The sequence below is a fragment of the Salvelinus alpinus genome, chromosome 11 (genome assembly GCF_045679555.1).
Source record: "Salvelinus alpinus chromosome 11, SLU_Salpinus.1, whole genome shotgun sequence".
Taxonomy (NCBI): Eukaryota; Metazoa; Chordata; class Actinopteri; order Salmoniformes; family Salmonidae; genus Salvelinus; species Salvelinus alpinus.
The window spans coordinates 47079878-47104895 of record NC_092096.1 but is presented as its reverse complement, the minus strand read 5'-3'; the positions used below and the strand labels follow the sequence as shown (position 1 = coordinate 47104895).

General features: G+C 44.3%; 1 protein-coding gene across 3 annotated transcripts in view; it reads left to right on the top strand.

Annotated features, from left to right (window-relative positions):
• The window catches only part of LOC139534262 (1-phosphatidylinositol 4,5-bisphosphate phosphodiesterase beta-3-like), a 111740-nt gene that overhangs the window by 49993 nt on the left and 36729 nt on the right, over nt 1-25018 (top strand). For all 3 annotated transcript variants that reach the window (XM_071333273.1, XM_071333272.1, XM_071333274.1), the window contains exons 3-13: nt 10496-10564; nt 17947-18096; nt 19030-19109; nt 19192-19245; nt 19735-19807; nt 20930-21030; nt 21298-21464; nt 21645-21791; nt 22308-22465; nt 24458-24540; nt 24657-24741. In XM_071333273.1, the coding sequence (XP_071189374.1) occupies nt 10496-10564; nt 17947-18096; nt 19030-19109; nt 19192-19245; nt 19735-19807; nt 20930-21030; nt 21298-21464; nt 21645-21791; nt 22308-22465; nt 24458-24540; nt 24657-24741 (1167 nt within the window). The remainder of the gene's footprint in view (nt 1-10495; nt 10565-17946; nt 18097-19029; nt 19110-19191; nt 19246-19734; nt 19808-20929; nt 21031-21297; nt 21465-21644; nt 21792-22307; nt 22466-24457; nt 24541-24656; nt 24742-25018) is intronic.

Here is a 25018-nt window from a genome sequence, read left to right as displayed (position 1 = left end):
GGGCTGTACTCAAACATGTATTCCTACTATGCGGCTTGCAGAAGATAGTACACTCCAAGTTCTTTTCTTTGTTTCTTTAAGATCCAAGAAGTCAATTTTTTCTTGACTTCTCTCTGAGACTTCTCTCTCTTTTGTTAAACTCCAAGCGGGCTGTCATGTGCCTTTTGCTGAGGAGTTGCTTCAGTCTGGCCACTCTAGTATAATGGCCTGATTTGGTAGAGTGCTGCAGAGATGGTTGTCCTTTTGGAAGATTCTCCGAATCTCCACAGAGGAACTCTAGAGCTCTGTCAGAATGACCATTGGGTTCTTGGTCATCTCCCTGACCAAGGCCCTTCTCCACCGATTGCTCAGTTTGGCCGGGCGGCCAGCTCTGGAAAGCGTCTTGGTGGTTCTAAACTTCTTCCATTTAAGGATGGAGTGCCACTGTGTTTTTGGGGACCTTCAATGCTGCAGATATTTTTTGGAACCCGTCCACAGATCTGTACCTCGACACAATCCTGTCTCTGAGGTCTAGGGACCATTCCTTCAACCTCATGGCTTGATTTTTGCTGACATGCACTGTCAACTGTGGGACCCTATATAGACAGGTGTGTGCCTTTCCAAATCATGTCCAATCAATTGAATTTACCACAGTTGGACTCCAATCAAGTTGTAGAAACATCTCAAGGATGATCAATGGAAACAGGATGCACCTGAGCTCAACTTCGAGTCTCATAGCAAAGGGTCTGAATACTTATGTAAATAAGTATTTGTTTTTGCTTCGTCATTGTGGGGTATTGTGTGTAGATTGATGAAGGAAAAAATGTATTTGATCTATTTTAGAATAAGGCTGTAATGTAACCAAATGTGGAAAAAGTCAAGGGGTCTAAATTAGGGATGCACGATATATCGGAATCGGACGATATTATCTAAAAATGCCAACATCGGCCCGATGTCTAATTTAACGGCGATGTTAAAAAATGATGTCAAAGCTACCATGCATACCTATATAATGTAGGTACATGACGTAATGACGCCACGTATAATGTTGCGCTACACATGCAACACAGCATTCCTAACCTAGCCCACAATGTCTGCTGTGTGGATTGAGCAGTCATTTGAAAGAGTAAGAACATTTCAGTGAGACAACTCAAAGACACATCCATTAAAGGCAAGATAATGGAATTCATTGCCCCCGCCAATTTAACCTTTATTTAACTAGGCAAGTCAGTTAAGAACAGATTCTTATTTACAATGACGGCCTACACCTGCCAAACCCGGACGACACTGGGCCAATTGTGCCTATGGGACTCCCAATCGCGGCCGGATGTGATACAGCCTGGATTCAAACCAGGGACTGTAGTGACACCTCTTGCACTGAGATGCAGTGCCTTAGACCGCTGTGTCCGTGTGTGTGTGTGTGTGTGTGTGTGTGTGTGTGTGTGTGTGTGTGTGTGTGTGTGTGTGAACTATTTAACTGTACTAGAATGCCGCTAAGATTTTTAATATTGGTTATCGGTATATTTTTGGGGGACAAGGAAAATATTGGATATCGATATCGGCCAAAAATGGCATATCGGTGCATCACTAGTCTAAATACTTTCTGAATGCACTGTAGTCTAAGTTTGGAACAGTGCTAAAGTTTCCTATCAACTATAAAAAAAAATGATGCGACAGAACCTGTCGTGTGTGTAGGTGGCAGGGAAGTCAGGCGCAGGAGAATCAAACTTGGAATATAATGGAGTAGTTTAATAACGTAAAACAAAAACTCCAAAACCAAAGTACATAATAAAAAGATACGTGGCTACCAGAACCCGTCGCACACCAATCCATAAATCACAAGCATAACAATAAACAATCTCTGACAAGGACATGAGGGGAAACAGAGGGTTAAATACACAACAATTAATGAATGGGATTGGAACCAGGTGTGTGGATCAATGATGGCTCAAAGACCGGTGACGTTGACCGCCAAGCACCGCCCGAACAAGGAGAGGCATCGACTTCGGCAGAAGTCGTGACAGAACCAGTTACAAATGAAGTATCTCATCATCAATGAATTTGAGAAAAAGCCTATTTCTTTTAATATTTTTTTTATACAGCAGCTGCATATCATCCGGTAGGCTTGTATGCACTTGTACCTTTTTTGCATTTGGGAAACTATCATTTTCAAATATTTTCTATTTTATTTAATGATATTGTTGTTACAAAATAGATTTGTGTTGACTGTGATTAGGGCATGGGAATATATGAGCATCTGCTAGGCTAAATTAACAAACTAGGTATGCATAGCCCACCACATGATCATCAAACCAAAGACTGGCTAAACTTAAAGTGAATTCAAATGGCACTGTATAGCCTAATAAGGCATTTTTCGTTTCGTTATTATTTAATTCTATGTAATTATTTAATTTAATACAATCTGAAATGTATAGGCATGTTGTTGAAGTGCTGTTGTTGATGTGTTGTTGAAATGCTGACAAACAAATGGTATCCCATATGCATCAGTCACGTCTTTGCCTGGTATTTTACAGCTTGTTTTTAGCATTGCGGAATAAAGCCTCGTTATAGATCGCTTTATATAATCAGGTCCATAAAACAGTTTTCAAATCTTAAGCAAAAAAGTCCTATGCTTTTAGCCATTTTCTTTAATAAAAGCCACAATACCCTCACATACCCCCTCAATTCCAGCCCTGGTTTTAACTTAACACACCAGCCCTTTACTGACGGAGATATTTCAGGAGTGCATGGTGACTGAAGGAATTGGCTGACAAAATCTATGGTTAGTAGACTATAATTTAATCTGTCAAACAGGTTAGCCTACCTCTTTTTTCTTGAATAGGAAGAAATAGGCTCTAATACAAAGCCCTCTTATTGTTAGTAGCCTAAAGTCAAATAAGAAGACTGTTGACATGAATTAGGCCTTCTCGAATTAGCCTACTTTCAGCACCCATGCGCTGTCCATCTCCGCTGCTGCCGCTTCATAGTAATATAAGTTATGTAAATTACTCGAATTTGGCTTATTGATAGGTCAATAACTCTGATAAATAGCTTCATTATGGGGAACAAAACATGTTGTTTATATTACAATAAATTATAGCAGTAGCAAGCTTACCTCCGGTCCTCCTTCTCATCTTCGCGCTCTCCCTCTCAAACTGAACATATAGACCCAGCCCCATGCACAGCTCTTTATTTTTTGGGACAAATACAACTTCTTTTCAGAAGAAGCCTTTGACTCGCCTCCTGAAGTGCCACTGTACACAGCACAGCCATTGGTTAGGCACCACAAGCAGGAAACAGTAGACAAAGGGCTGTGAGACATGGGTTTAACTCTTGACACATGAAAGGTGGGATGTATACGAAGGCAGAGGGTAGTTTGGGGAGAGGAATGAAGTGGGCGGCTTTGGAAAACCGATCCACCACAGTCAGGATGGCGGTGTTGCCATCAGACCCGTGACAAAGTCCAGGGAGATGTAGGAACAGGGATGGTGAGGGACAGGCAGAGGTTGGAGGAGACCAGCCGGAGCTTGTCGAGGAGTCTTGTTTTGTGCACGGCGGCGACGAATGCGCAGACGTCAGGGACCATGGTGGGCCACCAAAAGTGTCGTGACACAAAGGCCAGGGTCTGGAGGGAGCCCAGGTGGCAGGCCAGTCTGGAGGAGTGGGCTCACTCCAGGACCGCAGACAGACAGGACAGGCAAGGGTCAAAACCAGGAGGGTGAGAAAAAGTGAGACTGGGGAAAATTAGGAGCTGAGACAAAAAACACTGGTTGACTTGACAAACAAGACGAACTAGCAACAGACAAACAGAGAACACAGGTATAAATACACGGTATAATGGGGAAGACGTGCGACACCTGGAGGGGAGTGGAGACAATCACAAAGACAGGTGAAGCAGATCAGTGTGTGACATTATCCATTGCAGTGTGTAATACAACGTAGCTTAGTGTTATATACACCATCCCAACAGCTCAAGAACTTGGGAAGGAAGTACATTTTCTTAGAAATATAACTTTGCCCTGTGCTTCTCCGAACCTGCTCTTCTTATAGCCTTGGGCCTACAGCCTATGGTATAGGCTATGGATCATTTGACTGAGACCACACTAGGCACACTTGATATTGTGCGCCCAGCAGAGAATCAGGGATGAGGGGCATCATCGGGCACACATCGAGATATAATAAGCAACTAATTCTCAAACCCTGCGCAATATGACTTTTAATCGATTACTTAAATTACCCTCGCCCTGGACAAAACTTTAAAAAATACTAAACCCTCTCCCTGATGGAAATTGAAAAAGCATGACCCTCCCCCATTTTCCTCTGTGTAACAATTGTGTAAATTTCGATTGCTCCCTTAGACTGAGTGAGGCAAGATACACTCCCCTCCAGGCTAGTGTCGGGATACCAATTGAGTCACCTGTTTTCATCCTGTAAAATGAGCTAAAATAAAAAAATCTCAGCTTTTTTTGTTGAGTGCTCCAACTCTTTTCTCCCTCCAAATAGACCTTTTGGAAGTTTTTCTTGGTAAGCCCTTCTCAAGGTATATTAGTGTTTAAATTCTTCATTTTTTTTCAAGAAATGTACATTTTTTGAGGGGTTGGTTACAGTGTTTTCTGTAGATCGTTGACAAAAAATTACAATTGAATCCATTTTAATCCCACTTTGTGACACAAAATGTGAAGAAATCCAAGGGGGGATTACTTATTTTACCCACTGTATGTGTGCATCATTTAAAATGTGTGTGTGTGTGTGTGCAGCCAGAGGGAAAAAAATTCCAGATCACATGTACTCCACACACAGAGACGTGTACAAAGCTCTCCCTTGCCCTTCATTTGGTAAATCCGACCACAACTCCTCCTGATTCCTGCTTACAAGCAAAAAATTTAAGCAGGACGCACCAGTGACTCAGTCTATAAAAAAGTGGTCAGATGAAGCAGATGCTAAACTACAGGACTGTTGCTATCACAGACTGGAACATGTTCCGGGATTCTTCCGATGGCATTGAGGAGTACATCACATCAGTCACTGGCTTTATCAATAAGTGCATCGAGGATGTCGTCCCCACAGTGACTGTACGTACATACCCCAACCAGAAGCCATGGATTACAGGCAACATTCGCACTGAGCTAAAGGGTAGAGCTGCCGCTTTCAAGGAGCTAAGATTGAATCGTACTACACCGGCTCCGATGCTCGTCTTATGTGGCAGGGCTTGCAAACTATTACAGACTACAAAGGGAAGCAGAGCCGAGAGCTGCCCAGTGACACGAGCCTACCAGATGAGCTAAATCACTTCTATGCTCGCTTCGAGGCAAGCAACACTGAGGCATGCATGAGAGCATCAGCTGTTCCGGACGACTGTGAGATCACGCTCTCCGTAGCCGACGTGAGTAAGACCTTTAAACAGGTCAACATTCACAAGGCTGCGGGGCCAGATGGATTACCAGGACGTGTGCTCCTGGCATGTGCTGACCAACTGGCAGGTGTCTTCACTGACATTTTCAACATGTCCCTGATTGAGTTTGTAATACCAACATGTTTCAAGCAGACCACAATAGTCCCTGTGCCCAAGAACACGAAGGCAACCTGCCTAAATGACAACCGACCCGTAGCACTCACATCCGTAGCCATGAAGTGCTTTGAAAGGCTGGCAATGGCTCACAACAACACCATTATCCCAGAAACCCTAGACCCACTCCAATTTGCATACCGCCCAAACAGATTCACAGATGATGCAATCTCTATTGCACTCCACACTGCCCTTTCCCACCTGGACAAAAGGAACACCTATGTGAGAATGCTATTCATTGACTACAGCTCAGCGTTCAACACCATAGTACCCTCAAAGCTCATCACTAAGCTCAGGATACTGGGACTAAACACCTCCCTCTGCAACTGGATCCTGGACTTCCTGACGGGCCGCCCCCCAGGTGGTGAGGGTAGGTAGCAACACATCTGCCACGCTGATCCTCAACACTGGACCCCCCCAGGGATGCATGCTCAGTCCCCTCCTGTACTCCCTGTTCAGCCACGATAGGGAGGAGGTCAGAGACCTGGCCGGGTGGTGCCAGAATAACAACCTATCCCTCAATGTAACCAAGACAAAGGAGATGATTGTGGACTACAGGAAAAGGAGGACCGAGCACGCCCCATTCTCATCGACGGGGCTGTAGTGGAGCAGGTTGAGAGCTTCAAGTTCCTTTGTGTCCACATCACCAACAAACTAGAATGGTCCAAACACACCAAGACAGTCGTGAAGAGGGCACGACGCAGCCTATTCCCCCTCAGGAAACTAAAAAGATTTGCCATGGGTCCTCAGATCCTCAAAAGTTTCTACAGCTGCAACATCGAGAGCATCCGGACTGGTTGCATCACTTCCTGGTACGGCAATTGCTCGGCCTCCGACCGCAAGGCACTACAGAGGGTAGTGCGTACGGCCCAGTACATCACTGGGGCAAAGCTGCCTGCCATCCAGGACCTCTACACCAGGCGGTGTCAGAGGAAGGCCCTAAAAATTGTCAAAGACCCCAGCCACCCCAATCATAGACTGTTCTCTCTACTACCGCATCGCAGTGCCAGGTCCAGGACAAAAAGGCTTCTCAACAGTTTTTACCCCCAAGCCATAAGACTCCTGAACAGGTAATCAAATGGCTACCCGGACTATTTGCATTGTGAGCGCCACCAACCCCTCTTTTACAATATTGCTACTCTCTGTTTATCATATATGCATAGTCACTTTAACTATACATTCATGTACATACTACCTCAATTGGCCCGACCAACCAGTGTCCCCGCACATTGGCTAACCTGGCTATCTGCATTGTGTCCCACCACCCGCCACAAACCACCCGCCAACCCCTCTTTTACGCTTCTGCTACTCTCTGATCATCATATATGCATAGTCACTTTAACCATATCTACATGTACTGTACATACATACTACCTCAATCATCCCGACTAACCAGTGCCTGTATGTAGCCTCATTACTGTTATAGCCTCGCTACTGTTTATACCCTCGCTACTGTTATTTTTCACTGTCTTTTTACTGTTGTTTTTATTTCTTTACTTACCTATTGTTCACCTAATACCTTTTTTGCACTATTGGTTAGAGCCTGTAAGTAAGCATATCACTGTAAGGTCTACACCTGTTGTATTCGGCGCACGAGACAAATAAACTTTGATTTGTGTGTGTGTGTGTGTGTGTGTGTGTGTTACTCAAAATATGACTTTGTGTTTACGCGGTTGTTTTGCTGTTTATAAATTATGATATAATATAATTTAGTCATAATACTGTCTATCTCCCTCCCTTGTCTCTCTGTCTCCCTCCTTCGCTTTCTGTTTCCCTCCTTTTTACCATTTGCCAACATCCTCATGCTTTTCTCTCGGTATAGAGAGAGAGAGAGAGAGAGAGTGTAAAGGAGATGGGGATTTGTAGTGTAAATTAAAGAAGCAGGAAATTGGAGAAGAGACAGAGAGAGGCAACAAGGATATAAAGTGTCCACTGCACCCCTCCCTCCCTCCCTCCCTCCCTCCCTCCCTCCCTCCCTCCCTCCCTCCTCACCTAGACAGTGGTTGGCACCTATCCAGGTAGAAGTTGTAGACTCAGCTCTAGGATCAGCTTACTACTAACCTTATCCTTACTACCAACCTTATCCATCCAGCATTAAAACAGCTTTGTCTAAGGGCAACTTCACCCACCCCTTCCTCCCCCACCCCCTCTATTCTTACAAGGAGGAAATTATGGTTGCCACCGATTATTAGAGGAAGTTCTGTGTGTGTGTGTGTGTGTGTGTGTGTGTGTGTGTGTGTGTGTGTGTGTGTGTGTGTGTGTGTGTGTGTGTGTGTGTGTGTGTGTGTGTGTGTGTGTGTGTGTGTGTGTGTGCGCGTATGGTTATAGGTGAATAGTTTGTGTCTAGGGGAGGAGAAGTAACCAGCTCCAACTTACCCTATCACTTTTCCTAGTGACGCCATGTGACATTTAATAGCTGCATTGATTGGGCTATATTTGTCTTAGACAGAGAGACCTCAAATCCCAAGACACACACACACAGCGGTGTGAGAGGAAAGGTGTGGTCCCTCCATCATTGTTTTATTAGAAGGAGAAAGAACAAGGGAGGTATGGTTGGAGGAGAAAGAGATCAAGGGAGGAGGAAGGAGGAGAGGGCTGAACTTTCTGGACTTTTCTTTTTCCAATCTGTGCTAGAATAGACCCAGGTAACATGGGATGTCCTCGAGACATTAAAAAAAGTTTCCATACATGTCCCACATGTTGGTCACTGATTCTTCTTTCAGATATAAGGACATATGAATAATCCAGAAAATTAGACAGACACATGAGAGCAGGTCCTGTTTCAATTGTTCCACAGGAACCTCACAAATAGCAGACTTAAACACATGGAACTCCCACATTAGAAGCCACATTATAAAATTGATGGTTCGAGCCCTGAATGCTGATTGGCTGATATTAAACCGTATACCACGAGTATGACAAAACATGTATTTTTACTGCTCTAATTACGTTGGTAACCAGTTTATAATAGTAATAGGGCACCTCAGGAGTTTGTGGTATATAGCCAATATACCATGGCTAAGGGCTAATTCAGAGACTCCGCATTGCGTCGTGCATAAGAAGAGCACTTAGCCATGGTATATTGGCCATATACCACACCCCCTTGTGCCTTATTGCTTAATTAGAATACATCAATAACAATCCATCCAATTTGGAAAAGTTTCAAAATCCAACTATGTTATCTTTCTACCATCTGAAATATGTCTGTATCTTACAGGCCTACACATAGGCCTATTATTCCAGTGTGTGAACTGTAGTAGAATGCTGTCACAAGGTAAAAATGCATTGAATAATACAGTCTAGCTGCAATGACTTTCTCTCTGTCCCCCACTCTATCTCATTTTCTCCTTCTCTTTCCCTAACATATAGTAGTAGTAATGATAGAAAAGGCTTACTATTACACACTGAGCCAACAACATGTACAGGCCAATATATGCCTGGAATGTGTGCCTGAAACGAACGAACAGAGAGAGAGAGACCCATTGTTACACAACAAGTCAGAACATTTGGAGGATATGTCAGCTTGCTGCATCACCGTGGAGTGTTTGTGGGCGGGTGTGTGTGTGACCCAAGAGCCCTGGTATTTACCTGGCCATTTAGATCTGTGATTAGTGGTCTCTCTAACACACATACTCCACATGTGGGATGGACTCTTGGCGGTTGGTTAGCTAGCGAGTCAGTTGCCGTGGTTTCCAGGGAGTCGTCATGCCGATGTTGTAATGAAACCAAGGCCTCTGGGAGAGGTGTGTGTGTGTGTGTGTGTGTGTGTTTGCCTCAGGGAGAGAATATAAATGTCCTAACGACCCAGAAGCATTGTCCCCAGGAAGTAACATTTACGCACAGGCCAATCAGGAACGACCGGCTGCACCAGAAACAAATCCCATTGGTCTGCTGGTGCTGACCTCCAACCTTTCATGACCGCTACTCTGGAAAGATGTCTGGATGGAAAGAGCGAGGGAGGAAGAGAGGGAGAGTGAGGGAGTCAGATAGAGAAATACAGTCAGGACGACCTTCAGCTTAACAGCACAAATATTTAGTGTGGCCTCGACTCTGTTTATGGTGCCCTTTACGAGCATGTCCCCCCCCCCCCTTTCTCTCCCTCCCTCTCCTTCTTTCTCTCCCTACTTCCTCCTCTCCCTCCCTTTTTCTTCTTTCTCTCTCTCCTTTCTTTCTTCCGTCCATCCTTCTCTCCTTCTCCTTTCTCTCTCCCTCTCTCTCACGTCTTCCTTCCCTATTTCCTTCTCTGTCTCCTTCTATCCCTCTTTCCGCCTGATGTCCAGTCTTTCTCAGACTATGTCCCAGACCTACAACCTAGCCCCCAGTCTTGTACACTGTTATGTTCAGTGTCTGTCAGTGTGACTTTGAACAGCCATAGAAGGTGCCCGGAAACCTCAAAGCTTATAGCTGCTCCGCTTCACATACTGTTTATGTCTGTGAGAGAGGGATGAAAGGAAGATGAGAGGTGGGAGAGGTGGATGAGAGGATAGAAAGAAAGGATCTGGGGTTGGAAGAAAGGGGAGGGGGGGTATACAAAAAGGTTGAGGGGATAGAGGAGGGATTGCATGAGGGACAGGAGGAGAGGGGTTAGAAATAATGGATGAAGGGTTGGAGGAGTGATTGAGAAGTAATGGGGTGAAAAAGAAGAAGGCTTTTAAGCTCTGTAGTAAAAAGCATTAAAAGCTTAATTTCTATTTCACTCCTCTTCCTTTTCTTTTTCTATTGCTCTATTATTCTCTGTCCTGCTTCTTCTTACTTGTCTCACTGTCTGTCTCTCTCACTATCTCTCTCTGTTTCTGACTTTGTCTGTCTGAAAATCCTTTTTCAAGCAATGTATGTGGGACTGCCCACAATGACAAGTATTAACATGCTTTATCTGTATCCCTTTCTGTCTTTATTTCTCTCTCTCTCACCCTCTCTCATTCTATAACTCCACATCTCTCTCTTTTTCAGGAAGTGGAAATTCTTGACATTAGCCAGATAAGAGACACCAGAACGGGGAAGTTAGCCAAACTACCAAAGGTGGGTAACGTGGATGTGTGATATCATTTTCCGTTGCAAAATGTTTTGCTACATTTTGATATGGTTCTACGGTGTGCACTTTATGAATAGGGGCCACAACGATGATTCTATCACAGCTGTGGATAGAGAATACGTCATGGGATACATTTGATTTACATTACATTTGACATTTTGGAGAGTTCGATGTGACCAATGATTATACATACACTAGATGACTGATAGGTGGCGCAGTGTTGAAGCCACCTTGCTTCCATCTTGGCACTCCCCCACCATTTGAAACTATATTTTGGAAGCTATAGAAATGCATTTATTAATGTCTGCATATATTTTTGCCACATGTATTCTATTACAGACACCTTAATATACAGTACCAGTCAAAAGTTTGGACACACCTACTCATTCCAGGGCTTTTCTTTATTTGTACTATTTTCTACATTGTAGAAGAATAGTGAAGACATTACAACTATGAAATAACACATATGAAATCATGTAGCAACCCAAAAAGTGTTAAACAGAACATATATTTGATATTCTTCAAAGTAGCCACCATTTGCCTTGATGACAGCTTTGCACACTCTTGGCATTCTCTCAACCAGCTTCAGCTTTTTGCTGAGTTTACATGTATTTTTTTTCTTGAAACATTTAATTGAAATACTGTAGAATTCCATTCATTCCTATTGAGTACCACAGGGTGAGTAATAGTTTCTATAAAACCTGGCGGTCAGACAGGGAAATGGTTTTACCATTCATTTTTCCCATAGAGGATTTTAGAAACACTTAAAATAAGGGCTGTTTCGTGTAGGCTTACCCTGGCATGATGTTTTGATAACCGTGTAAATCTCTCAAGGACAAGGTGACTTTAATCAATATATTTGGCTGTATTTACCCTCCAAAAATTAAACACTAATTAGCTGCTAATTTGGCTATCATAAAAATCTACAAATGTCATGTTGATCTGAACTAGACTCCCGAATTGAGGCAATGGTTAGAATCTCTGGATTAACTATCTAATGTCAGCTAAGTGTAGTAATGTATAAATTGGCTACATTTCTTTGAATTGACAATTCTGTGAACTGTCTTGTGCAAGTTTTTAATTGACACAATATTTGTTAGCAAAGGTGTCAGCTAAAGATGATGTGCAGGAGCATGCAGGGATTTGTAGTTTTGCATGTCTACTTTGATGATAATTAGCATTTTCTAATCTGAGCGTAATTAGAGCCAAATATATTGATAAAATTCACCTGTCCGAGAGAGATTTACATTGTTATCAAAACGTCACGCCAGGGTAAGCCTACACAAAACACAGCCCTTATTTTAAGTGTTTCTAAAATCTCCAATGGGAAAACATAATGGTGGAAAAACGATTGGAACCATTTCCCTGTTTGACTGCTAGGTTTTATGGGTATTATGACACCTCCACTGTTGGGCTCTATGGAGGAGTGCATATATGGCTGACCGGTGGCTTCAAAGCCTCTCAATGGCCAATACATAGCATCATCAATCCAGGGTTTATATACATCATTGGATATGACACATGCTTGCTTCATACTGGTCCTCAGTGCAAGGTGTTGTGTAGAAAAGGGTTCCCTGTTTCCAGTTGTCTGGAAACAGGGAGTTGTCTCTCTGCTTGTCTGGTTGCCCACACACGCACACACACGCACGCACACACACACACACACACACACACACACACACACACACACACACACACACACACACACACACACACACACACACACACACACACACACACACACACACACACACACACACACACACACACACACACACACACACACACACGCTGCCAGAAACATCTGTGTGTGGGTGTCTGACAGTTGATTATCTCAGTCCCCTTTGGACTCTCAAACAAGGGAAAGGGAGGCGACACAAATACACACACACTTTCACAGGAAATTATGTAAACAGAGACAGTGTCACAGGAAGTAGTTGATTAAGCTGCGGGCATAGGTCACCCTCAACATTCCCCTTAACCACAGATCTAGGATCAGCTTCTCCTATGCCCAAGCCTAACCTTAATCACTACACGCTAGAATAGAAAACTGACCTTAGATCAGTGTTATCCTTCTCCATTGTGCAAGTTTGTGTGACGCTAAACTCATTGCTGTGATCTGCACATACACACGTTTTTTTTTCCAAAAAAATTCCCCACACAGAATCATTATTGTCCCAAAATGATGTTTGCTTTGTTCTAAATACATACAGTATATATACAGTGGTGCAACTTTCACTGGGGACAGGGCCACATTCTGAAATTGAATTGTTGTCCCCCCCCAGTTTTATCATTGGATGGTGATACAAAACGAGGCAACGATGTGCTTTAGGACCATGAGGACGCCTCTGAGCAGTCGGGTAGGCTGTTTACATAATGTTGCTGCTACCGTCTCTTATGACCGAAAAGAGCTTCTGGACATCAGAACTGGGATTATTCACCTCAAATTGGACGAGGAGTTCTTCTTCATTGAGTCGGACGCAAGGGATATACTGCAGACACACGACCAGGCCCCGATCCCCGTAATTCGCTGGAGAAGGAAACTGAGATTTCGAGGCAAAAGATCAGCGTGACTTGCGAGGATCAGGTGACGAGTAGCCAATCTGCCCTTGCCTTCCGTTCTGCTAGCTAATGTTCAATCGCTGGAAAATAAATGGGACGAACTGAAAGCACATATATCCTGCCAACGGGACATTAATAACTGTAATATCTTATGTTTCACCGAATCGTGGCTGAACGACGACATTAAGAACATACAGCTGGCGGGTTATACACTCTATCAGCAAGACAGAACAGCAGCCTCTGGTAACACATGGGGCAGGGGGCCTATGCATAAGCTGGTGAACGATATCTAAGGAAGTCTCAAAGTTTTGCTCTCCTGAGGTAGAGTATCTCATGATAAGCTGTAGACCACACTATCTACCTAGAGCGTTTTCATCTGCATTTTCCGTAGCTGTTTACATCCACCACAGAGCGAGGTTGGCACTAAAACCGCACTCAATGAGCTGTATTCTGCCATAAGCAAACAGGAAACCGCTCATCCAGAGGCGGCGCTCCTAGTGGCCGGTGACTTTAATGCAGGGAAACTTAAATCAGTTTTACCGAATTTCTATCAGCATGTTAAATGTGCAATTAGAGGGAAACATTTCTAGACCACCTTTACTCCACACACAGAGACGTGTACAAAGCTCTCTTTCGTCCTCCATTTTCAAATCTGACCATAACTCTATCCTCCTGATTCCTGCTTACAAGCAAAAATCGGTCAAAAAAAAAGTGGTCAGATGAACAGATGCTAAACTACTGGACTGTTTTGCTAGCACAGACTGGAATATGTTCCGGAATTCTTCCGATGGTATTGAGGTGTACACCACATCAGTCACTGGCTTTATCAGTGACTGTACGTACATACCCCAATCAGAAGCCATGGATTACAGGCAACATTCGCACTGAGCTAAAGGGTAGAGCTGCCGCTTTCAAGGAGCGGGACTCTAACCCAGAAGCTTGTAAGAAATCCCGCTATGCCCTCCGACGAACCTTCAAACAGGAAAAGAGTCAATACAGGACTAAGATCGAATCGTACTATATCGGCGCCGATGCCCGTCTGATGTGGCAGGGCTTGCAAACTATTACAGACTACAAAGGGAAGCAGAGCCGAGAGCTGCCCAGTGACATGAGGCTACCAGATGAGCTAAATAACTTCTATGCTTGCTTCGAGGCAAGTAACACTGAAACATGCATGAGAGCATCAGCTGTTCTGGATGACTGTGTGATCACGCTCTCCGCAGCCGATGTGAGTAAGACCTTTAAACAGGTCAACATTCAGAAGGCCGCTGGGCCAGACGAATTACCAGGACGTGTGCTCCGAGCATGAGCTGACCAACTGGCAAGTCTCTTCACTGACATTTTCAACCTTTCCCTGTCTGAGTCTGTAATACCAACATGTTTCAAGCAGACCACCATATTCCCTGTGCCCAAGAACGCCAAGGTAGCCTGCCTAAATGACTACCGACCCATAGCACTCACGTCTGTAGCCATGAAATGCTTTGAAAGACTGGTCATGGCTCACATCAACACCATTATCCCAGAAACCCTAGACCCACTCCAATTTGCATACCGCACCAACAGATCCACAGATGATGCAATCTCCATTGGACTCCACACTGCCCTTTCCCACCTGGACAAAAGGAACACCTACAGTTGAAGTCGGAAGTTTACATACCCTTATGTTGGAGTCATTAAAACTCGTTTTTCAACCACTCCACAAAATTCTTTCTATAGTTTTGGCAAGTCGGTTAGGACATCTACTTTGTGCATGACAAATCATTTTTCCAACTATTGTTTAGACAGATTATTTCACTTATAATTCACTGACTCACAATTCCAGTGCTGCGATCATCCTCTTCAAAGGGGAGCCACTCTAAAAAATGTAGAACCAGGAACAGATATAGCCCTTGGTTCACTCCAGACCTGTCTGCCCTTGACCAGCACAAAAACATCCTGTGGCGTACTGCATTAGCATCGAATAGCACCCATGATATGCAACTTTTCAGGGAAGTTAGGAACCAATATACACAGGCAGTTAGGAAAGCTAAGGCTACCTTTTTCAAACAGAAATTTGCATCCTGTAGCACAAACTCAAGAAAGTTCTGGGATACTGTAAAGTCCATGGAGAATAAGAGCACCTCCTCCCAGCTGAGGCTAGGAAACATTGTCACCACCAATACATCCGCTTTAATTGAGAATTTCAACAAGCATTTTTCTACGGCTGGCCATGCTTTCCACCTGGCTACCCCTACCCCGGTCAACTACCTTGCACCCCCCACAGCAACTCGCCCAAGCCTCCACCATTTCTCCTTCACCCAAATCCAGATAGCTGTTGTTCTGAAAGAGCTGCAAAATCTGGACCCCTACAAATCAGCCGGGCTAGACAATCTGGACCCTCTCTTTGTAAAAATATCTGCCGAAATTGTTGCAACCCCTATTACTAGCCTGTTCAACCTCTCTTTTGTATCGTTTGAGATTCCCAAAGATTGGAAAGCTGCTGCGATCATCCTCTTCAAAGGGGAGCCACTCTAGACCCAAACTGCTACAGACCTATATCTATCCTACCCTGCCTTTCTAAGGTCTTCAAAAGCCAAGTTAATAAACAGATTACTGACCATTTCGAATCCCACCGTACCTTCTCCGCTATGCAATCTGGTTTCAGAGCTGGTCATGGGTGCACCTCAGCCACGCTCAAGGTTCTAAACGATATCATAACCGCCATCGATACATTACTGTGACATTACTGTGCAGCCGTCCTCATCAACCTGGCCAAGGCTTTCGACTCTGTCAATCACCACATTCTTATCGCAGACAAAACAGCCTTGGTTTCTCAAATGACTGCCTCGCCTGGTTCACCAACTACTTCTCTGATAGAGTTCAGTGTGTCAAATTGAAGGGCCTGTTGTCCGAACCTCTGGCAGTCTCTATGGGGGTGCCACAGGGTTCAATTCTCGGGCCGACTCTCTTCTCTGTATACATCAATGATGTCGCTCTTGCTGCTAGTTATTCTCTGATCCACCTCTACGCAGATGACACCATTCTGTATACTTCTGGCCCTTCTTTGGACACTGTGTTAACTAACCTACAGACGAGCTTCAATGCCATGCAACTCTACTTCCGTGGCCTCCAACTGCTCTTAAATGGAAAATAAATGCATGCTCTTCAACCGGTCGCTGCCCACACCTGCCCGCCCGTCCAGCATCACTACTCTGGACGGTTCTGACTTAGAATATGTGGACAACTACAAATACCTAGGTGTCTGGTTAGACTGTAAACTCTCCTTCCAGACTCACATTAAGCATCTCCAATCCAAAATTAAATCTAGAATCATCTTCCTATTTCGCAACAAAGCATCCTTCACTCATGCTGCCAAACATACCCTTGTAAAACTGACCATCCTACCGATCCTTGACTTCGGCGATGTCAATTACAAAATGGCCTCCGACACTCTACTCAACAAATCGGATGCAGTCTATCACAGTGCCATCCGTTTTGTCACCAAAGCCCCATATACTACCCACCACTGCGACCTGTACGCTCTCGTTGGCTGGCCCTCGCTTCATACTCATCGCCAAATCCACTAGCTCCAGGTCATCTACAAGTCTCTGCTAGGTAAAGCCCCACCTTATCTCAGCTCACTGGTCACCATAGCAGCACCCACCCGTAGCAGGCGCTCCAGCAGGTATATCTCACTGGTCACCCCCAAAGCCAATTCCTCCTTTGGCCACCTTTCCTTCCAGTCTCTGCTGCCAATGACTGGAACGAACTGCAAAAATCACTGAAGCTGGAGACTCATATCTCCCTCACTAGCTTTACGCACCAGCTGTCAGAGCAGCTCACAGATCACTGCACCTGTACATAGCCCATCTGCAAATAGCTCATCCAACTACCTCATCCCCATACTGTATTTATTTATTTATCTTGCTCCTTTGCACCCCAGTATCTCTACTTGCACGTTCGTCTTCTGCACATCAATCACTCCAGTGTCTAATTGGTATATTGTAAATACTTCGCCACCATTGCCTATTTATTGCCTTACCTCCCTTATCTTACCTCATTTGCACACACTGTATATATATTTTCTTCACCTGTATTATTGACTGTATGTTTTGTTTATTCCATGTGTAACTCTGTGGTGTTGTATGTATCGAACTGCTTTGCTTTATTCTTGGCCAGGTCGCAGTTGTAAATGATCACTTGTTCTCAACTAGCCTACCTGGTTAAATAAAGGTGAAATTATTATTATATATATTTTTTTAAAGTGGCCTTTTATTGTCCTCAGCACAAGATGCACCTGTTATGATCATGCTGTTTAGTCAGCTTCTGGATATGCCACACCTGTCAGGTCTTGGCAAAGTGCTCACTAACAGGGATGAAAACAGATTTGTGCACAAAATTTGAGAGAAATAAGCTTTTTGTGCATATGAAACATTTCTGGGATATTTTATTTCAGCTCATTAAACATGGGACCAACACATTTTGTTCAGTGTAGTTGATGATCCCTCTTATAGAGAATGAACAGTAAAGTATAGAAAAGTGTCCAAAGCTGGGAAGGACGATGGTAGTTGGTATGTTGTTAGTTTGTGTATGTATGTTGAAGGACCGTGTGTCAGTGATGCGTTACTGATGTGTATGTGGTTATGTGGTTATGATGTAGTTAGTATGTTCTTAGCGTGTATTTAGTATATTATTAGCATTTTAATAACGTGTTGTACGTTCTCTCCCATAGGACCCGGTATTAAGAACTGCGTTTGTTAACATGTTTATAATGTGTTGTTACATGTTTTTAGCGTGTAGTTATAGTGTTGTGTATTGTCTCTGGTAGGACCCACGTGTCAGAGAGGTTTTGGGGTTCGGTAAACCAGGCGAAGGGGGTGTTGCCGTGGAGGGGAAGCTGGTAACGGTTGTCCACGGCAATGACCTGGTCAACGTATCCTTCCTCAACTTCCAGGCCATGCAGGAAGACACTGCCAAGGTTACCATGGAAATACCTTTCTCTCTCCTCCCCTCTCATCCATCACTACTCTCATCCTTCTATCACTATCTTCTCTCATCCCTCTACCACTATCATCTCTCCTATCATCCCTCTATCACTCCTTTCTTGTTCCCTCTGCCCCTTTTCTCTTTTCTGTTCCCTCCTCTCCTCTCATCCCTTTATCACTTTATTTTATCCTCTCCTATCATCTATCCCTCCTCTCACCCCTTTATCACTCTCTTCTCTCCTCTCACCTATCGCTACCTCTGTCCCCTTCACTCTCTCTCCCTTCCTTCCTTGACTTACAATGGAAACACCTCTACTCATCTCTCAAATCCCTCTCTCACTTGCCTCTCTATCGTTACCTTTGTATCTTAATTCCATCTTTCCTCCTTCCTTGACTTAACAAATAAACACATATAATCTCCATCTATCACTCTCTTCTCTCTGCTTATGTTTTTTCTGTTTCTCTCTCTCTCCTCTCACCCTCTAACACTGAGCTGCTCACCTGTTCCTGTTGTTTGTTCCCTCCTCCTTTCTCTCTTTCACTCCATCTCTTTTATGTTTGCATTCATCTCTCTCTTCCCTCCCTCCTTCCTTCCCCCTCCACTCTCTCTGTTTTCCCCTTCTGTGTCCCCCCCAAATGACACCCTATTCCCTACATAGTGCACTACTTTTCACCAGAGCCCTATGGGCCTTAGTCAAAAGCAGTGCACTATATAGGGAATAGGGTGCGATTTGGGACATGTCCTGTATCTCTCAGTCCCTGCACTGATTGTGTTCTTCGTGATATTGAGTCTGTGGTTTGTGTTTATGTAACTGTGGGTGGTATTACAGTTATGATTGTAAGTGCTGATCGTGTATGTGTTTGTGTGTGTATCACTGTTCTTGATAATAATTGTTCACTGTGTGTGTGTGTGTGTGTATGTTCAGGTGTGGACAGAGGAGCTGTTTAAACTGGCCACAAACATTCTGTCTCAGAATGCATCTCGCAACACCTTCCTCCTCAAAGCGTAAGTTGTGTGTGTGTGGTGTGCATCTTATTCATACTGAAATAGCATGTTTTTTGATGCTCTCTCTCTCTCTCTTTCTCAGGTACACCAAGTTAAAGTTGCAGGTGAATCAGGATGGAAAGATTCCAGTGAAGAAGTGAGACACACACATACACACTTCTGCCTTTCCTGACATAGTTAACAGACATGACTTTCCACTTCTCCTTTCTACCTATTTTCTCAGTTTCACTTTCTCCCTCTGTTGTTCTCTACCTTGTCTCTCTTTTTCTCTCCTTCTGGCTCTCTATCCCTCTCAACTAATTGTTATGTAACTGAAATCCAGCCAATGTAACAGTTTGTTTCCAAACTAAATGCAACGTGCTTAGGTGAACTTAATTATTACATCCAATTTAGTAAGATGGATTCTAACGATCACACATCCTCTCCCCCTCCATTTCAATTCAGTTGAAATGCTTTATTGGCGTGACAATCTTTTTTTGTGTTGCCAAATCAGCAATGCTGAACAAGTCTCTCGCTCTCTCTTCCCTCCCCTCCTCGTCTTCCTCCCTCTGTCTCCCTGCCTCCCTCTGTCTCCCTCTCTCCCTCCCCCTGTCCCTCTTTCCCTCCCTCACTCTTTCTCGCTCAGTATTCTTAAGATGTTTTCTGATAAGAAGCGAGTGGAGACAGCGCTGGAGCAGTGTGGTTTGGTCCCCAACAGGGTAATCTATCAATCAATCACTCAATCAATTAATTAACTATCAATCTATAATCACCTCTCTGTCATAGTTATCAGTAAAATTATTATTGAATCACAATCCTTAATTTATTCATGTGGTTGGAATAGTGTGGTCTGATCAGGGTAAACAATATCTTGAAATATAACCAATGACCTCATCTCTAACCTGTCTGGCACAGTTATCAGTTATCAAATTCGTCCATAATCCTCTATTTGTGTCTATCAGTAAATACGGTGTAGGATGAAGTTGCCCCTAGAGCTGATCAGCATATGTGAACTGCTGAAAGCATTGCAAAGTCAGGTTCAAAGGTCAAAGTTCAAACCCATTTCCTCCGTAATATCGTGGTGTCCCTTAAGGCGTCCGCATGCTTCCCATCTGAAACAGTTCAGAACAGTTTGTGCATATACTGTATTATTACAACATTTTGTGACGTTTTGGTTTTCGGCAAGGGTTTTTTCGGCTGTTCGTGCACACAAATTCAAGTCTTTGCACCTTCGACTGGTCATTGGTCAACAGTAGGGATTCTTCAATGAAGTGCTTGTTGTCATTCAACGATAGATGACTCGTTTTCATGCACAATTTTTCACTTGAGAAATACTGCACCAAAGATCGTAGTTGGGTGTAAAATTGCATGCGGGAGGCTTTAGTCGTAGACCATTTCTCCCTATGAATACACACACCCCCCCCCCCCCCAGTGCCTTGGCAACATAGTGTGCTGCCCTGGTAACTTTTGTATGTAGCTGGTCATACCAGGCCTGTGTGTTATTATTGTCCCATTCTGCCCCCTGCTGATACAATAACAGAAGGGCTGTTAAACTGACTGTCAAGGCTTTTACACATCTATTAAACTAAACCCAACCATCTACGGACAGTTGCTGAGAGAATCTTGATGATGTGTAGCCGTAGCTGGACATAGTTGTTCATAGTTCCACCAGTTGGTGTTGCGGGGAAAACAACCCAATAGATCAATAGTTAGTTTGCTGTAGTTTGCTGTAGTTTGATAGATGTGCAGAAGCCTTTCAACTGACACTTTATCTCTCCTCTCACTCTTTCTCCCTGCCTCCCTCTCTCCGCCTCCCTTCATCCCTCGCCACCTCGCTGTAGGTGGAGGGCATTAAGCCAGATGATTTTACATGGGAAATGTTCCAGAGCTTTCTACACAGTCTCTGTCTACGACCAGAGATAGAACGCATCTTTGTCGAGCTGTGAGTCACTCACACACACGAATGCATGAACGTGCGCACATACACACACACACACACACACACACACACACACACACACACACACACACACACACACACACACACACACACACACACACACACACACACACACACACACAAACAAACAAGCGCACACATACACCAAAATAACATGTTATGATGCCATCGTAATAGAATGTTGTGATGCTAGGCTGCACCAGATTCAAATCTCAACACTATTCTCTCTTGAACCCCCCCCCCCCTCAGTGGTTCTAGGGGAAAGCCTTTCCTCTCCTTGGATCAGCTGACAGACTTTATAAACCGTCGTCAGAGAGACTCTCGTCTCAACGAGGTCCTCTATCCTCCTCTGAAGAGAGAGCAGATCAGACAACTGATGGAGAAATACGAGAGCAACGCTAGCCAGCTGGAGAGAGGTAATGGGGGCAGAGAGAGACTGTTTGTGGTTGTTGTGTGTATATGTGTTTGCACAGACACCTGTATGTGTTTATTTTTGATCACTCACTTCTCTTCCCACTTTCTCTCTCTCCCTCTTTCTCTCTTCCCTCCTTTCTCTCCCTCCTTCCCTTTCTCTCTCTCTCTCTCTCTCTCTCCAGACCAGATCAGTCTGATGGGGTTCAGTAAATATCTTGGAGGAGAGGAGAATACCATCGTCCCACCAGAGAGACTAGACATCATAGATGATATGAACCAGCCCCTGTCCCACTACTTTATCAACTCTTCACACAACACATACCTCACAGGTAGGTACACACACAGACACACACCCGGACACACACACAAATGCACACGCTCAAATGCATGCAAACACGTCACAAGTTCACACACACAGAGATATGCACACAGACAAGCCTCACAGCTACACACACACAGGTAGCCTAGCGGTTAAGAGCGTTGGGCCAGTAACTGAAAGGTCGCTGGTTTGAATCCCTGAGCCGGCAAGATGGAAAAAATCAACCGTTCTGCCCTTGAGCAAGGCAGTTAATCCACAAGAACAACTGCTCCCCAGGCGCCAATGACATGGACGTCGATTCAGATAGCCCCCCGCACCTCTCTGATTCAGAGGGGTTAAAGGTGGAAGATACATTTAGTTGAACGCATTCAGTTGTGCAACTGACTAGGTATCCTCTCACCCACACACACACGCATACACACTGCACATGGATACACATGCCACACACACACACACACACACAATGATACACTCGCACACTCATCTCACTCATTCTTACCTCATCTACCCCCCCCCCACCGCACAGTTGGTCAGTTGACCGGTCTGTCATCGGTGGAGATGTATCGCCAGGTGTTGCTGACCGGCTGTCGCTGTATAGAGCTGGACTGTTGGAAAGGACGGCCCCAGGATGAAGAACCTTACATCACGCACGGCTTTACCATGACCACTGAGATACCCTTCAAGGTGTGTGTGTGTGTGTGTGTGTGTGTGTGTGTGTGTGTGTGTGTGTGTGTGTGTGTGTGTGTGTGTGTGTGTGTGTGTGTGTGTGTGTGTGTGTGTGTGTGTGTGTGTGTGTGGACGTGTTTAACTATTCTTGTGGGGACCAGAAGTCCCTACAAGAATAGTAAACAAAGTAAAAATGGACCAACTGGGGACATTTTGTTAGTCCCCACAAGGTCAAATGCTATTTCTAGGGGGTTTAGGGTTAAGGTTAGAATTAGTGTTAGGGTTAGAATTAAGTTAAATATTAAGGTTAGGAGCTAGGGTTAGTTGTAGGGTTAGGGTTAGGAGCTAGGGTTAGGTTTAGGTTTAGGGTTAGGATAAAGTTTAGGTTTTTGGGTTAGGGTTAGGGTTAAGGTTAGGGTTAGGGTTAGGGTAAGAGTACGGGTTAGGATTAGGGTTAGGGGTTAGGGAAAATAGGATTTTGAATGGGACTGAATTGTATGTCCCCACAAGGTTAGCTGTACAAGACTGTGTGTGTGTGTGTGTGTGTGTGTGTGTGTGTGTGTGTGTGTGTGTGTGTGTGTGTGTGTGTGTGTGTGTGTGTGTGTGTGTGGGGTTCAGTATGTGTGTTTACTTCTTCACTGAACAAAAATATAAACGCAACATGTAAAGTGCGTTTATAAGCTGCAAAGTGTTTGTAAAGTGTTAGCTGAAATAAAAGATCCCTGAAATGTTCCATATGCACAAAAAAGGTTATTTCTCTCAAATGTTGTGCACAAATTTGTTTACATCCCTGTTAGTGAGCATTTCTCCTTTGCCAAGATAATCCACCAACCTGGCAGGTGTGGCATATCAAGAATCTGATTTAACAGCATGATCATTACACAGGTGCACCTTGTGCTGGGGACAATAAAAGGCCACTCTAAATGTGCAGTTTTTGTCACACAACACAATGCCACAGATGTCTCAAGTTTTGAAGGAGCGTGCAATTGACATGCTGACTGCAGGAATGTCCAACGGAGCTGTTGCCAGAGAATTGGATGTTCATTTCTCTACCATAAGCTGCCTCCAGAGAATTTGGCAGTACGTCCAACCGTCCTCACAACTGCAGACCACATGTATGGTGTTGTGTGGGCAAGTGGTTTGCTGATGTCAATGTTGTGAACAGAGTGCCAGATGGTGGCGGTGGGGTTATGGTACAGGCAGGCATAAGCTTCAGACAACGTACACAATTGCATTTTATCGATAAATATTTGAATGCACAGAGATACCGTGGCGAGATCCTGAGGCCCATTCATCTACCGCCATCACCTCATGTTTCAGGATGATAAGGCACGGCCCCATATCGCAAGGTACTGTACACAAGTCCTGGGAGCTGAAAAAGTCTCAGTTCTTCCAAGGCCTGGAAACTCACCAGACATGTCACCTATTGAGCATGTTTGGAATCCTCTGGACCGACCTGTACGAACTGTGTTTCAGTTCCCTCTGGGTTTGGCCGGGGTAGGCCGTCATTGTAAATAAGAATTTGTTCTTAACTGACTTGCCTAGTTAAATAAAGGTTACATATCCAGCAACTTCACACAGCCATTGAAGAGGACAGCATTCCACAGGCCACAATCATCAGCCTGATCAACTCTATGCGAAGGAAATGTGTAGCGCGTCATGAAGCAAATGGTCACACCGGACACTGATCCACGCCCCTACCTTTTTTTAAAGGTATCTGTGACCAACAGATGCATATCTGTGTTCCCAGTCATATGAACTCCATAGATTAGGGCCTAATTAATTTATTTCAATTGACTGGTTTCCTTATATGAACTGTAATTCAGTAAAATCTTTGAAAGTGTTATATATTTCTGATCAGTATGCATCACACAAGGCTTCACCATGACCACGGAGATACCCTTTAATGTTCTTAATCACACATATTATTGGATGTGTCTGAAATGGAATTCTATTTTTGACCTCTCTCTCTCTCACACTCTCTGTCTCTTCTCTGTCTCTCTCCTATAGGAGGTGATTGAAGCAATAGCAGAAAGTGCGTTTAAGACCTCTCCCTATCCCGTAATCCTCTCCTTTGAAAACCATGTTGACTCGTGAGTGATCATTCTGGGTAGGAGAATGGCTCATTGAAAGAAAAACAAAAAGTATCTCTCTCTTATTCCATAATTTTTTTTCTCTTTCTCTCTATCTCGTACCATCCCTCTCTCAGGGCGAAGCAGCAGGCCAAGATGGCGGAATATTGTAGGACTATTTTTGGCGACGCCCTCCTCATCGACCCTCTAGAGAAATACCCGGTAGGCCTGGCTAGGGGTTAGAGGTCAAGGGTTAGGGTTAGGGGTTGGGGTGATTCTTAAGGGCGGGACACACCATAACAGACGTCGACCTTGTTCGTAGAGCACCTGCTGGGTGGAATGAAACAGAAAATGACAGCAGATGTTCTGTGGTCAGAGGTGATAGGACTGCCACCTGCTGCACATGACCAACATTCATTATGGTGTAAATAAAAGTGTACCCAAACGCACTTCAGCCCAGCTTAAACACAAAAGGGGAATCAGGTGCTCGACTGAGGTA